At 37.6% G+C, this 14,000-nt stretch overlaps 1 protein-coding gene across 4 annotated transcripts in view; it reads right to left on the bottom strand.

Moving 5' to 3' along the window:
* LOC309617484 (uncharacterized protein) overlaps positions 1 to 14,000 on the bottom strand; it is a 72,014-nt gene that overhangs the window by 56,504 nt on the left and 1,510 nt on the right. For 3 of the 4 annotated variants that reach the window (XM_082369892.1, XM_082369891.1, XM_082369893.1), the window contains exons 2-3: positions 5,935 to 6,068; positions 3,681 to 3,770 (exon numbers count right to left, since the gene is read on the bottom strand). In XM_082369892.1, the coding sequence (XP_082226018.1) occupies positions 3,681 to 3,770; positions 5,935 to 6,045 (201 nt within the window). In that variant the 5' untranslated portion in view covers positions 6,046 to 6,068. Of the gene's footprint in view, positions 1 to 37; positions 136 to 3,680; positions 5,050 to 5,934; positions 6,069 to 14,000 lie in introns of all 4 variants that reach the window. The other variant, XR_014238006.1, reaches the window with a different exon arrangement.

Below are 14,000 nucleotides of genomic sequence, written 5' to 3' on the forward strand. Positions count from 1 at the left end.
CCTAAAGTCTAGAAAATAAAAAAAGAGACTCTTTTACCTTCATAACACATTCTGGCTTTTATTAGCAGCATCCTTAAAAAGGAGTTAATAATGTCTACTTCACAGGGCTTTTGTGAGGAATAAGTGCACTGTAAACTATAAAAAATGATACAAATGTAAGGAAAAATGCTTAGTATCACTCATAAGCCTCTCACCAAACTCCAAACTTCCTATCTTGGTATCTCCCCACCCCACCCCACCCCCGGAATGCTATAATACAGAGGCAGAAAGACAGTTCTGTTGAAGCTGAGAGAAATAACAAACCAATTTCTCCTGGGATTGTCAGGGACATTTCACCGAGAGTTTTACAGGGGTAATAATGGGGCTCTGGGAGCTATATTTAATACTTATAAAAATCTAACCTGAAATTATACTGTTATCAGCAGTAAAGCTTTATAAGATAAATAAAACATCAAGACTTTATTTCTTGTTTTTTTTTTCCTTTTAAATGGAATTATATAAAACAAGTATGCACCTCATAGAAAAATTAATTGTTGCTTTATTTAATAAATATTGTGTGAGGCCCCATAATAACCACAGAGGACAAAAAGATGAATAAAATAAGTCATAATTCTTGCCTTTAAGGAACTCACAGTGCAATGAAGACAGATTAAGTTTAATGCACAGGTATAATACTACATGGCAAGGGCAATAATAAGGACAATCACAACAAAGGGAATAAATGCAGGACTCTTAACCTAGGCTTGAGTGGTGCTGAGTAGTCAGGGAGGGCTTCCTGGAGGAAGTTAAACCTTAGAAGACTTCTGGGAGTTATCCAGGGAAAGGCTGTGTGTGAAGGAAGATGGGGAGGCCAGATGATATCTCCAGGCAGAGGGAGCAATGCATGCAAAAGACCAAAGGTGAGAGAAAACATGTTACCAAGAAACTGTGGTTCAATAGGGCCCCAATGTAGAATTAGGGTACAGGAGTGATAGAGATAGGATGTGGAGATGATAGCATTTAACCTCAACTTTTATTTCAAAATGTTCACACCTAGAAAACACTTGAGAAAATAGTGCAATGAGTGTCTATATTCTGTTCACCTAGATAATATGGGTTGGGGTGGGGGAAGAGAGAATGAATGAATGAACTAATTAATTTGGCAAAATGTTAATAATCAATTAGAGGTAGAGAATTCTAACATTCTTGAGATGCTCCTTTTCCCCCAACCTATAAATGTACATCTTTCAATTATCTTTCCTCTATTTTTTCCTCCTCTCCACTCTTTGGAAACTCTGGAGATTAACTGGTTATAAAAACATTCTTATGCATACTCTAGAGTATGCATACTCTAAGAATACCTAGTCCAGTAAACCAGTGTGTCTCAAACTGTTTTTCGTGACCAACCCCCTAAGGAACATTTTCAGACATTTATTTTCTAATTGCCTCCCTCAGGAAATTTTAATATACAGATATACTATATATCTGGTCCCTCTCTCTCTCTCTTTATACATTAAAGAGTAAGATTTTTTTATACCCCAAGAATGAAAAAACTGCCCACTTACAGGCAATGTCACTACCACTGAGAACACAAAAGAGGAATAAATCAGATTATAAACTCCTATTTCAATTAGTTTTTAGAAACAATATTATTATATGAATCACTTATATAAATGAAGATAAACTCTAAGATTTCTAACAAAAAAGTTGTTAACTCTTAATGTTTTATTTCAGTTCTTCTAAGAAAATGTTTTTTGATTGTAAGCCACTTGGCCATAGACCCCGTATTTATACGCTCCAGAGAACCTAGTATGGTGGTAAAAGACCTAATAAGTCAATTATCATCTGGTCCTGACAAAATGAATTAAATAACATAAATCCCTGTTGGGAGGGGTTAGGGGAGGAGCATTGCAATCCCAAGTAGTTTGGGGACAACAGAGGGACCTAATCAAGGCAAGTGCTGGAGAAGGAGAATGCTCTTCGTAGGAGGCAGAGAAACTTAGACAGGTGTTTGAATGAGAATGTTGTATTGAAGAAAAACTCTACCAGTAACACTGTTTTACCACAGTCTAGAGCAGTGCTGTTCAGTAGGAATTTAATGTCAGCAGTCTATGTAATTTTATTTTAGAAGCCACATTTAAAAAGTAAAAAAGAAACAAGTGAAAATAAATTTAATAATAGATTTTATTTAATAGATTTTAATTAAAATATTATCACTTTTAGATAAATGAACTGTAGTACCTTTATACATTGGAATGTTATTCGGCGCTAAAAAGAAACGAGCTATCAAGCCATGAAGACATGGAAGAATCTTAAATGAATATTATTAAGTGAAAGAAGCCAATCTGAAAAGGCTACTCACTGTATGACTTTCTGGAAAGGGCAAGACTATAGACAAAAAGATCAGGGGGTGTTAGCGGTTTGGGGAGAAGAGATAAACAAGTGGGGCACAGTGAAACTATTCTGTATGATACTATAATAGTGGATACATGTCATTATACATTTGTCAAAACCTATAGAATGTACAACACCAAGAGTAAACCCTAATGTAAATATGGACTTTGGGTGATAATTTGTATCAATTATGACTAATCAGTTATAACAAGTGTAACTCCCTAGTGCAGGGTGTTGATGGTGAGGGACGCTGGCGGTGGGGGGGACATACAGAACTCTCCACATTTTTTGGTCAATTTTGCTGTGAATCTAAAACTACTCTAAAAAATAGTCTATATTTAAAATATATATTATATAACATTTTAATGTGCAATCAAGATAAAATATTATTAAATGAGATAGTTTACATTTTTTTCATAATAAATCTTTGAAAACCAGCACGTACTTTACACTTACACCATTTCTAATTTATATTAACAACATTTCAAGTGCTCAAAAGCCACTTATAGCTAGTGGCTCCCACACTGGATAGCGTAAGTCTAAAGCAGTGGCAGCACCAAGCCACACTGGATACATATACAAGGAAAAAGTGTTTTGCTCTGCAACTGCAGCTTCCAAACAACCCTTTGAATCTTCTTTCCACCCAGACTGCTGGCTCTCAGCTCCTCTCACATAGATATTCAGGAGCATCTTGCCAGAGAGTCCCCTCCCCAGTCCAGCCCTCCAGACAGTATCACTCCAAAGATTATTTTTTATGGGACTCTGTCTAAAAGAGAGGCATGGAACACTGAAGAACAGAAGGAATTTATCACACCAGAGTTTCCTGAAAATACCTCATTAATATTAGGTGTACTCCTCATTAATAACAGGAGAAAAAGCTTTCAAGTCCTGTACACTGTGCAAGAAAATGAAGAATTTATTAAAATGCACAGCAGATTTAAATGCTATCTAGAAAATAGGTACTTAAAATAAAAGTAGTTTTTGTCATTATGGAAATAAATAACTAGGCTTTGCCTCAGTTGGTGGGGATTATTTACATTTCCTTGCAACTAGAAACATTATTTATTTATATTTCCTAGCAACATTCCTGGAACTAATGTACAGACCTCTCTGTATGCCATGAAACATTATAATCTACTCATGCTCTAAATGCTATTGCCAAGATGTGGGTGCACTTTAGCTCAGAAAAGTTAGCTGTCATTTGAATTAGAAAAGGCACTATGTTAAATCAGTCTGCCTTTTCATATTCATCACTTTCAAGTTCTATCACTCACAGGAATGAGGAAAAAAAGCATTTATTTGCTTACCATTTCTAACAGCTCTTCCAAATGAAGGGAAAGGAAAAAACCAGAAAGTGGACCAATTATAACAAAATAAAAGGGCAGTCCCACAGAATCCTGCAAAGAAAAGAGCATGACATAAAGCAAAATGCACACATATCATGTAAGCTTTATTTATAGTTACAAAAATCATTATTAAATGTCTAACTCCCATCTGAGTCCGCTTTCTAATAAAGGAAGAAATTTAAAAATAAATATATAAAACTGGTATTTAACTGTATATGGCATTTTCATTTTATTTTTATTTTTTATTTTAAATAAATTTATTTATTTTATTTTTGGCTGTGTTGGGTCTTCGTTGCTGTATGTGGGCTTTTCTCTAGTTGTGGCGAGCGGGGGCTACTCTTTGTTGCGGTGTGCAGGCTTCTCATTGCGGTGGCTTCTCTTGTTGTGGAGCACGGGCTCTAGGCGTGAGGGCTTCAGTAGTTGTGGCACGTGGGCTCAGTAGCTGTGGCTCGCGGGCTCTAGAGCACAGGCTCAGTAGTTGTGGCGCATGGGCTTAGTTGCTCCACGGCACGTGGAATCTTCCTGGACCAGGGCTCGAACCCGTGTCCCCTGCATTGGCAGGCGGATTCTTAACCACTGTGCCACCAGGGAAGCCCTATGTGGCATTTTTAAAACTAAAAAGTCTACACGAGAAGTCAAAATTTTTCCATCTTTATATCTAAACCTTTTCAAATAAGTATCTTAATATAATTTAATAAAATGACATGATTACCTGGGATTTGATTTAAAATACGCCAACAAAGAAAAATGATAATAAAAGTTGGAGAAATATATAAGAATGACAGAATGCCATTAACTGGTGAAGCTGAATGATGGGTACTTGGGGCTGTGTTATACTTTTCTCTCCTCTTGTACACAGCTTATATCTAAAGACGCCCAAATAAAAAAAGTTCAAAAATTGTTGGTGGTTAAGTTTTAAAATATATGAGTATCTTTAACAACAACAACAACAGAAAAGTTAATTGGTTGTCTCTGACTCAAGGTGTGGCAGGGGAGATTTACTATTTACTTACACTTTCTTAAATTGTTCACGTGTTTTTATCAAACATTATTTTATCAATGAAAAAAAAATCTATATACACACAACGTATATATGTAACACACACACACCCCCAGACATGTATATACACGTGCATATATATGCTATATATACATTTTTATATAATTTATATGTAAAATACATAATTATGTATATAATTACATTATATACACATGCATGTGTGTGTCTTGTTAAGTATAGAGCATTTAACTCTTCCTGAAGATACTGCTATGCATTTAGCTCTGCACCTAGTCAGCTGTGGGTCCTTAGGCAAGTCACTTCTGAGTCTTCCTAAGGGTAACACATAAATGAGAAAATACATTTGAATTTCAAATACATTTCAAATACATTTGAAAATGCCTAGTGCAGTGTCTGGCACAATACAGGTATTCACTTAGTGCCGGTTTAAATGACATTTAATATGTGGGGAGAACCAGATTTATTATGGATGTAGGTCTGCCCCTAACATTTGAGGGACCATGAGCAAGAGGAGAAACAGGCGCAAACAGCCCATGATCTGTTCTTCTTCTTCCACCCGACAGAGGGGCCTCACACACATTTGTGTGCCTATCCCAACAAACTTGATCAAGCTCCACCACCCACAACAGCTGGCCGTTACCACTCCTGAGGCCTAGGTGTAGGCACACTTATCCTGTCTATAACCAAAGAAGAGCCAGCACAGGCCCTGGAAGTGGGCTTCCAGCTATCTGTCAGGGAATTTCAAGAATCCCTGGTAGCTAGAGTATCCTCTGGAATGTGTGTGTGTCAGTGGGGGGTGGGGTGGGGTGGAGAGTAGTGGGGAGATGTACTCTTAGAATATCTTGGCCCCTGGGAAGGGATGTAACTGGAGAAGGGCCACAGGGGGTCCTTTCAAAGCAAAGGACCCAAGGCAGGGGACCCAGGGGCCTGGTTTAAAAGCAGCACCAATTAGAGACGAGGTGTTGTATTGAATCACTCAATAGAGTAGGAGTCAGAAAACATGGATTCTTGCCCAGTTCTACCACTAACTTCTTGTGTGACCTTAAGCCAATGTCTTTACCTAGCCATGCCTCAATTTTCTCATACATCCATTCAATAAATAATTATTGGGCTCCAACTATGGGACAGGCATGCATCTAGATACTGTGGATAGACATAGAATTTAATAGACAATAGTCCTTGCCCTCAAAGACTTACCATTTTGGTAGAGAATAAGCCATGAAGATATCTAGGGCAAACGTATTCCAAACAAAGGGTCTCTTCCAAATCAAAATTTTCATGATTTATCTTGGAAGTTGACATGTTCATTAAATATAAATCACAAAAGAATCCTAAGAGGAAAAAAAATAGCATATGTTAAATTATAATGCAACATTATAAAGAGTGCAAAGCATGACTTTTATGATCCATTCTCTAATATAACAGACTGAGCACTGCACAACTGCTGCTCTAATTTGAATCACGAGAATCATCACCAATCTCCAAATGTGCCATTTTCTTTATATTATTACTGATTTAATTTAATCATGTATATTTTATATAGAAGATAAATTTATATGAGATATGATCACAAAGCATTTATCCACATTAATTTGTTTAATATAATGTATCAGATGCTTTTTAAAAGGTTAATGAGTTTTATTACATGATAAATATAGCAAAGGAATTTACACAAAGATATGAATAGAGTGTACAATAATGTATAAATAGTCTAAGAATAGTTAATATTTATACCAAACCAATTAAGATTGGGTGCAGCTTCCTGACTACAACAACTATAGAATGTCTGGGGTCATGGCAGAGAATTTGGTCAGATGATTAGGAGTCAAGTGAGAAGAGCCAGAAGATCTTGGATAAGACAGTGAAAATTTTTTTTTCTGAAAAGGTAGGTAGTTAAGTAATAATGGAACTTAGTTCTTGTTTACTTCCAGTCTGACCTAAAAACAGTTACACAAGGAGAGCCTCAAAGCTCAGATCATTCTAGCCATTGCATCGTACACCTCAAAGTTGAGGAGTTTCCCATTTATCAGAAAATATCCATTATAAGGGAGTATTTATACTTGCTAGATCTCACAATTAGAATCATCTCAGGGTACAGTGAATTTCTAGATGTAAATCAAAGCGCCAATAATGCAATGCGACCAAGTTCTACCTTCTCTGTCTCTGTTCAAAATAAACAAGATAGAACAGCGTACACTGTCCAAGCTTTACCAGTAGCATAGCTCTTTATTGCAGCTACTTCCACTAGATGGCACTAAAGACTCAGGCTTTTGGAAAAAAAAAAATCAGAAAGCAAAAATGACCTACTGAAATAAACAATAAATTTCTCCAGTCATCTATCCTATCATTATGATCAGTTTCTTAGAAATTAAACATGAATCTAGGCCATTTATTCACATATGGAACATTTATTAAACCATACTATGTTTGAGACATGTGCCCAATGTTGGGAATGCAGAAATAAAACAGTTCCTTGCTCTTAGTGTGGGAGGGGTGGGGTGTAGTGAGGGCAGAGGACAGAAACAGACAAGCAAGTATAAAATTGAAATGCAGAATGTTAAAGACTTATTAGAGGTCATCACAGAGTACCACGGGTAGCACATAGAGCAGCACGTAATAAAGACTTGATCAATGAAGGATTCCTAGAGAAGTTGATGTCTGAAAACTGAGCTTTGACCAATGGGTAGGAATTAACTAGGCAAGGAGAATGATCAGGGTGTCCTAAGCAGAGCAAGTAGCTTGTACAATCATAAAAGAGGCAGAAGCTCAGGGTGCATGCTGGGGTCAGGGTGGGGCAGTGCAAGAAATGAACTTGGCTAGGCTGGCAGAGGTAGAGTCAAGCCCCTACTAGAAGATAATCTGCATGAGAGCAGGGATTTTTGCTTGTTCTACACAATGATAAATCCTGGCACAGAGTCAAAAGTCCCTCCCTTCACAGAACTGATTATTCTAGTGGAGAGCAAGCCACGAAGACATTTGGGGAAAACATATTCCAGGTGCTTAAATGATATTTGATGAATAAATGAAGGTACTGAATAGCCACTGAAGATCATGATCAAAATGTAGTTTCAGAAAGCTCTCTAACAGGATTATAGCGAATGGATTGGAAATAGGGACACTAATTCGTAATCCAAACAAAGTATGATAAGAATTTGAAGTAAAGCAGGAAGAGCAGGGAGGGAGCTGCTCCCTGCAGTGGGGTGGTGCTTTCACCTCCAAATCCCACAACAACCAAGGGAGGATGAAAAGTTGTTTGTTTGTTTTTTTTAAAGGGTGGAGGGGGGCTAAAGGGCCCTGGGAAATAACAACATTTAAAAGCCATATAGAGGAAGTAGTACACCCCAGAGAGAAAGAAAAGGAATGATTAGAGGGGCAGGAAGAGGAGAGAAGATCAAGAAGAGTGTTATAGCAACCAAACAGGGATAAGTTTCCAGAAGAAACTGTCAATGTCAAAAGCTATATCAAATTCTATAGATAATAACTGAAAAGTATCCACTGGATACAGCAAGTGGGAAGTTATCAGAGACTTTGGCAACAGCAATTTCAGGGAATGGTGAGAGGAAAAGCCAGACTGTACTCTGTTTAGGAGTAAAATGTGAGGAGAAGAATTAGAGAAACAAGTGTAGACTATTCTTTTTAAGAGGCAGAGCAAAATCAGGAGCTCAAGACAGGTTGTAGGGTAGAAGAACAGAGTGAAGCATGGGTATGAGCTGAAAGAAAACTCCACCAGGAAGTATGATGTCACTTACATGTGGAATCTGAAAAAGCCAAACTCATAGAAACAGACTAGAATGGTAGTTACTAGGGGTAGGTGGCAGGGGAAAATAGGAGATGGTGATCAAATGTACAAACTTCCAGTTATAAGAGGAATAAGTTCTGGGGATCTAATGTACAGCATGGTGACTACAGTTAACAGTAGTGTGTTGTATACTTGAAAGTTGCTAAGAGAGTGGATCTCAAATGTTCTCACCACAAAAAAGAAATGGTAATTATGTGTTATGATGCAGGTGTTAGCTAAGCTATGTTGGTAATCATTTTGTAATACATAAATGTATCAAATCAACAAGTTGTACACCTTAAACTTATACAATATTATATGTCAAATATATCTCAATGAAGCTAGAAAATTAAATTTAATTAAAAAAAAAAAGTATGAAGAGAGAGGCAGAGGAGGCAGTTGAGACTGGGCTTCAGAGCACAGATCTTAGGAGAAAGGACTGTCCTTGCTCTGAAATAAGGCAGGAGGATGGATGGTGAGTGACAGAAACAGCTATAATGTTGAAAGGTAAGTCTGACATGGCTCTCTGGTTCACTTTCTATACATTCACTCCATGGCTGGTGGTGATGATTAGGCATACTGTCTAATCCAGACCTGCCTGGTTTCCTGATGGGTCATCTTCCCTTCCTAGTCTTCTTGTCTTTGGTACATTCCCTGTCTTGGGCTACAGGAGTGGGCTGAAACTCCTTAGACACCTTAATGGACCTGGTCACTTACATCAGTCCTGTTCCTCTGATCCCATAACTCTGCACTTCCCTGTAACTATTTTCTGCCTGGGGTCCCCAGAAAGATGAAGCAGTATGTGAGCATGGAACAAAACACTAACTAATTCTGGGAAAGTAGAATCCTTAAACAATCCTCTCCCTTAATCTCACCCCATATCACTTATGGTCTGCATTATCCACAAAACTCTTGGTTGCAGGTCATCCCATTTGTTCTACTTTGAGATCATTTATTTGCCTCATCACTAATAAGTCTTTTTTAGATGTCTACTGTGTAGGCACAGGATTGGTTGCCAAGGGTTTTTCATCTCAATAGACAAAGAATGTATGTGTGTATGTGTATATATATGTATACATATATACATATATCAATACATGCATAATAAATAAAAACGTTTAATACCAGAACGTAGCACAAACTGAAAAGTGAAAAGTAGAGGCAGAAGAGCTATTGGAGTCAAATCTGGAGCTCTGAAATAACAGGGAAAGTTTCACGGAAGTAGTGTGAAGCAGCGTAACATAGAAGGAAGGGTATGTTTCAGAAATTGGTTGCATTTCTTTACACTAACAATGAAATATCAGAAAGGGAATGTAAAAAAAACAATATCTTTTAAAATGGCACCAAAAAAAAAAATTAAATACTTAGGAATAAACCTGACCAAGGAAGTGAAAGACTTATATGCTGAGAACCATAAAACATTAATACAGGATACTGAAAATGATTCAAAGAAATGGGAAGATATCCCATGCTCTTGGATGGGAAGAATTAATATTGTTAAAACGGCCATACTAGCCAAAGCAATCTACAGATATAATGCAATCCCTATCAAATTACCCATGACATTTTTCACAGAACTAGAACAAATAATCCTAAAATTTATATGGAACCATAAAAGACCCAGAATTGCCAGAGCAATCCTAGGGAAAAAGAACAAAGCTGGAGGCATAACCCTCCCAGACTTCAGACCATACTACAAAGCTACAATAATCAAAACAGCATGGTTAAAAAAAAAAAACCCCAGCATGGTACTGGCACAAAAACAGACATATGGATCAATGGAACAGAATAGAGAGCTCAGAAATAAACCCACACACCTACAGTCAATTAATCTTCAACAAAGGAGGCAAGAATACACAATGGGAAAAAGTCTCTTCAGCAAGTGGTGTTGGGAAAGTTGGACAGACACATGAAAATCAATGAAGTTAGAACATACCCTCACACCATATACAAAATAAACTCAAAATGGCTTAAAGACTTAAACATAAGACATGACACCTTAAAACTCCTAGAAGAGATCATAGGCAAAACATTCTCTGACATAAATCATACCAACGTTTTCTTAGATCAGTCTCCCAAGGCAACAGATATAAAAACAAAAATAAACAAATGGGACCTAATCAAACTTACAAGTTTTTGCACAGCAAAGGAAACCATCAACAAAATGAAAAGACAACCTACGGAATGGGAGAAAATATTTGCAAATGATGCAACAGACAAGAGATTTCCAACTCTCTGTAATTTCCAAAGTATACAAACAGCTCATACAAATCAACAACAACAAAAAACAAACAACCCAATCAAAAGATGGGCAGAAGACCTAAATAAACATTTCTCCAAAGAAGAAAATGGCCAATAGGCACATGAAAAGATATTCAACACTGCTAATTATTAGATAAATGCAAATCAAAACTACAATGAGGTACCACCTCACACTGGTCAGAATAGCCATCGTTAAAAAGTCTACAAATAAAAAATGCTGAAGAGGGTGTGGAGAAAAGAGAATGCTCTTATACTGTTGGTGGAAATGTAAGTTGGTGCAGCCACTATGGAAAAACAGAATGAAAGTTCCTCAAAAAACTAAAAATAGAATTACCATATGATCCAGTAATCCTACTCCTGGGCATATATCCAGACAAAACTATAATGCAAAAAGATACATGCACCCCTATGTTCACAGCAGCACTATTCACAATAACCAAGACATGGAAACAACCTAAATGTCCACTGACAGATGAATGGATAAAGAAGATGCAGTACATATATATAATGCAATGGAATACTACTCAGCCATAAAAAAGAACGAAATAATGCCATTTGCAGCAACATGGATGGAACTAGAGATTATCATACTAAGTGAAGTAAGTCAGACAGAGAAAGACAAATACCATATGATATCACTTATATGTGGAATCTAAAATATGACACAAATGAACCTATCTACGAAACACGAACAGACTCACAGACATAAAGAACAGACTTGTGGTTGCCAAGAGGGAGGATAGGTTGGGGAGGGATGGGGAGGGATGGAGTGGGAGGTCGAAGTTAGCAGATGTAAGCTATTATATATAGAATGGATAAACAACCAGTTCCTACTGTATAACACAGGGAACTATATTCAATATCCTGTGATAAACCATAATGGAAAAGAATGTATATACATGTATAACTGAATCACTTTGCTCTACAGCAGAATTTAACACAACATTGTAAAACAACTATACGTCAATAAAAAAAAAAAAAAAAGAAAAAGTCAATTAAAAAAAGAAGTGGGAGGAATTGGGAGATTGGGATTGACATATATACACTAATGATACTATGTATAAAATAGATAACTAATGAGAACCTACTGTATAGCACAGGGAACTCTACTTGATGCTCTGTGGTGACCTAAATGGGAAAGCCGAAAAAGAGGGGATATACGTATACGTATAGCTGATTCATTTTGCTGTACAGTAGAAACTAACACAACATTGTAAAGCAACTATACTCCAATTAATTTAAAAAAAAAGAAAAAGAGAAGGTACATTTAAATAATAAAGGTGGAAGAATTCTGAAGACAAAATTGGATAAGGCCAAGAAGTGTTCTTGGCAATGTTTAGGTAAACTAAAAGGCAAGTTTTATGGATCTATTAAGGAATCCAGATTTTATCCTATGGGGATTGGGAGCTACTGAAGCTTTTAGAATGAAGACCGATTTGTATCATATTTTTACAATTAATTTGGAAAAACTGTATAAATTCAACTGAGAAAAAATGGAGGGCAGGAATAATTCAGAGGCTAGTCTAATACTTGAATTAAGGGTGATAATGTCCTTATCATCAGAAAATTCTACGCAGTAAGGTATTGGCAGTGGGGATGGAAAAAAACTGGTATCTGCCTGGATATGGAAAAAGAGAAAGGAGGCCAAGAGCACTATAAGGTTTCAAGCTGGAGAGAAGGGAGAAGGATGATATCCTTGAGAGAATAAAATAGGAAAATTCGAAGAGCAGCTTGGTGAATAAAGAAGCTCAATGAAGTTTAAGATATGCAGGGCTTAAGGTGATGGGGCCACATTTGAGCACAGGTTTATAACAGATGGCTGTGACCAAAGCTCAGGAGAGAGGTCAGTACTGAAAGTGTGAATCTGAGGATCATCTGCATAAGAAGAAAAGGTAAAGTGGAGGAAGGGGAACTAGTGAGGAAGGAGAACGTGAGAAGTAGTCCAGGAGACCAGAAGGCCAGGAGGGTATTTCAGAAGGAAAGGGGGAAAGCAAGTTTTAAGGATGAAGAAGTACATAACAGTGGTGAATACTAAAGAGACTAAGTGAGAAAAGGCCAGTGACATGGTCACTTGTGATCAACAAGAGAAATCTCAACAGGAAACAGGAGTTAGTTTATTTGGGGGAGGAAAAAAATGGGTGGCGATGGTGATAATGAGAAGACCATGATGAAAGCAGAAAGTGAGATTACTCTTCTGAAATGTAGTGGTGAGTCACAAAGGTCAGTAAGTTGACAGGCAGCCTGGTCAAGGAAGGATTTGGTAGAAGAACATGCTAGTAAAGGATTGACTGAAAATGTAGGAATAGCAAGGTTTTGAGAAGGCAGGCAAGGTTGGAATCAAAAGCAAAAGTCCTGTGGGGTTAAACTTGGAATAGAAGAAAAGCAGTCAGGACAGGTCTGAAAGGAGGTGTGATGAATCATAGATATTTTTAGTAAAAAGTGAGGGAGTTGCTTTTCTTAATTAAAGGCAGTTACCTGCTGAGTATATGAAGGATTCAATGCTTAAGAAGCTGGAAAAGGAAAGGGCAGAGAGGTGGTTGGGCTAGAATCTTAAACATGGCGTCATAAGACAGAGTTCAAGTCTCAGATGTGTTACCTTGGGCTGGCCACCAAACTTGAGACTTTTCTCAGAGAGTTGTTAAAAGATTAAGTAAGATAATAAACATGTAAATTATAAAGCACTTCTTAAACAAGAGAAGCTTGGAACATCTACCATAGGAAATATGATAGAGCATGAATAAGAGATGAAGCAAAGCATGACCGGGCATCAGGGAGGGTTGAGGTGAAGTTCAGAGCAAGAATATATAGCAAACCCAAGTCTGCAGAGTTTTTGTGACTCACCCCAGCATACTGGAGAGGAGAAAGCAGATTCCGAGCCAGTAGGTATGGAGAAGGGCAAGAAGCTGAAGAAATCTAGGTAAGGACTTTTTTTTTTTTTAATTAATTAATTAATTTATTTATTTATGGCTGCATTGGGTCTTCGTTTCTGTGTGAGTGCTTTCTCTAGTTGTGGCGAGTGGGGGCCACTCTTCATCGCAGTGCGCGGGCCTCTCACTGTCGCGGCCTCTCTTGTTGCGGAGCACAGGCTCCAGACGCGCAGGCTCAGTAATTGTGGCTCACGGGCCCAGTTGCTCCGCGGCATGTGGGATCTTCCCAGACCAGGGCTCGAACCCGTGTCCCCTGCATTGGCAGGCAGATTCTCAACCACTGCGCCACCAGGGAA

The sequence above is a fragment of the Balaenoptera borealis genome (genome assembly GCF_965194805.1).
Source record: "Balaenoptera borealis genome assembly, chromosome: 1".
NCBI classification, from domain to species: domain Eukaryota; kingdom Metazoa; phylum Chordata; class Mammalia; order Artiodactyla; family Balaenopteridae; genus Balaenoptera; species Balaenoptera borealis.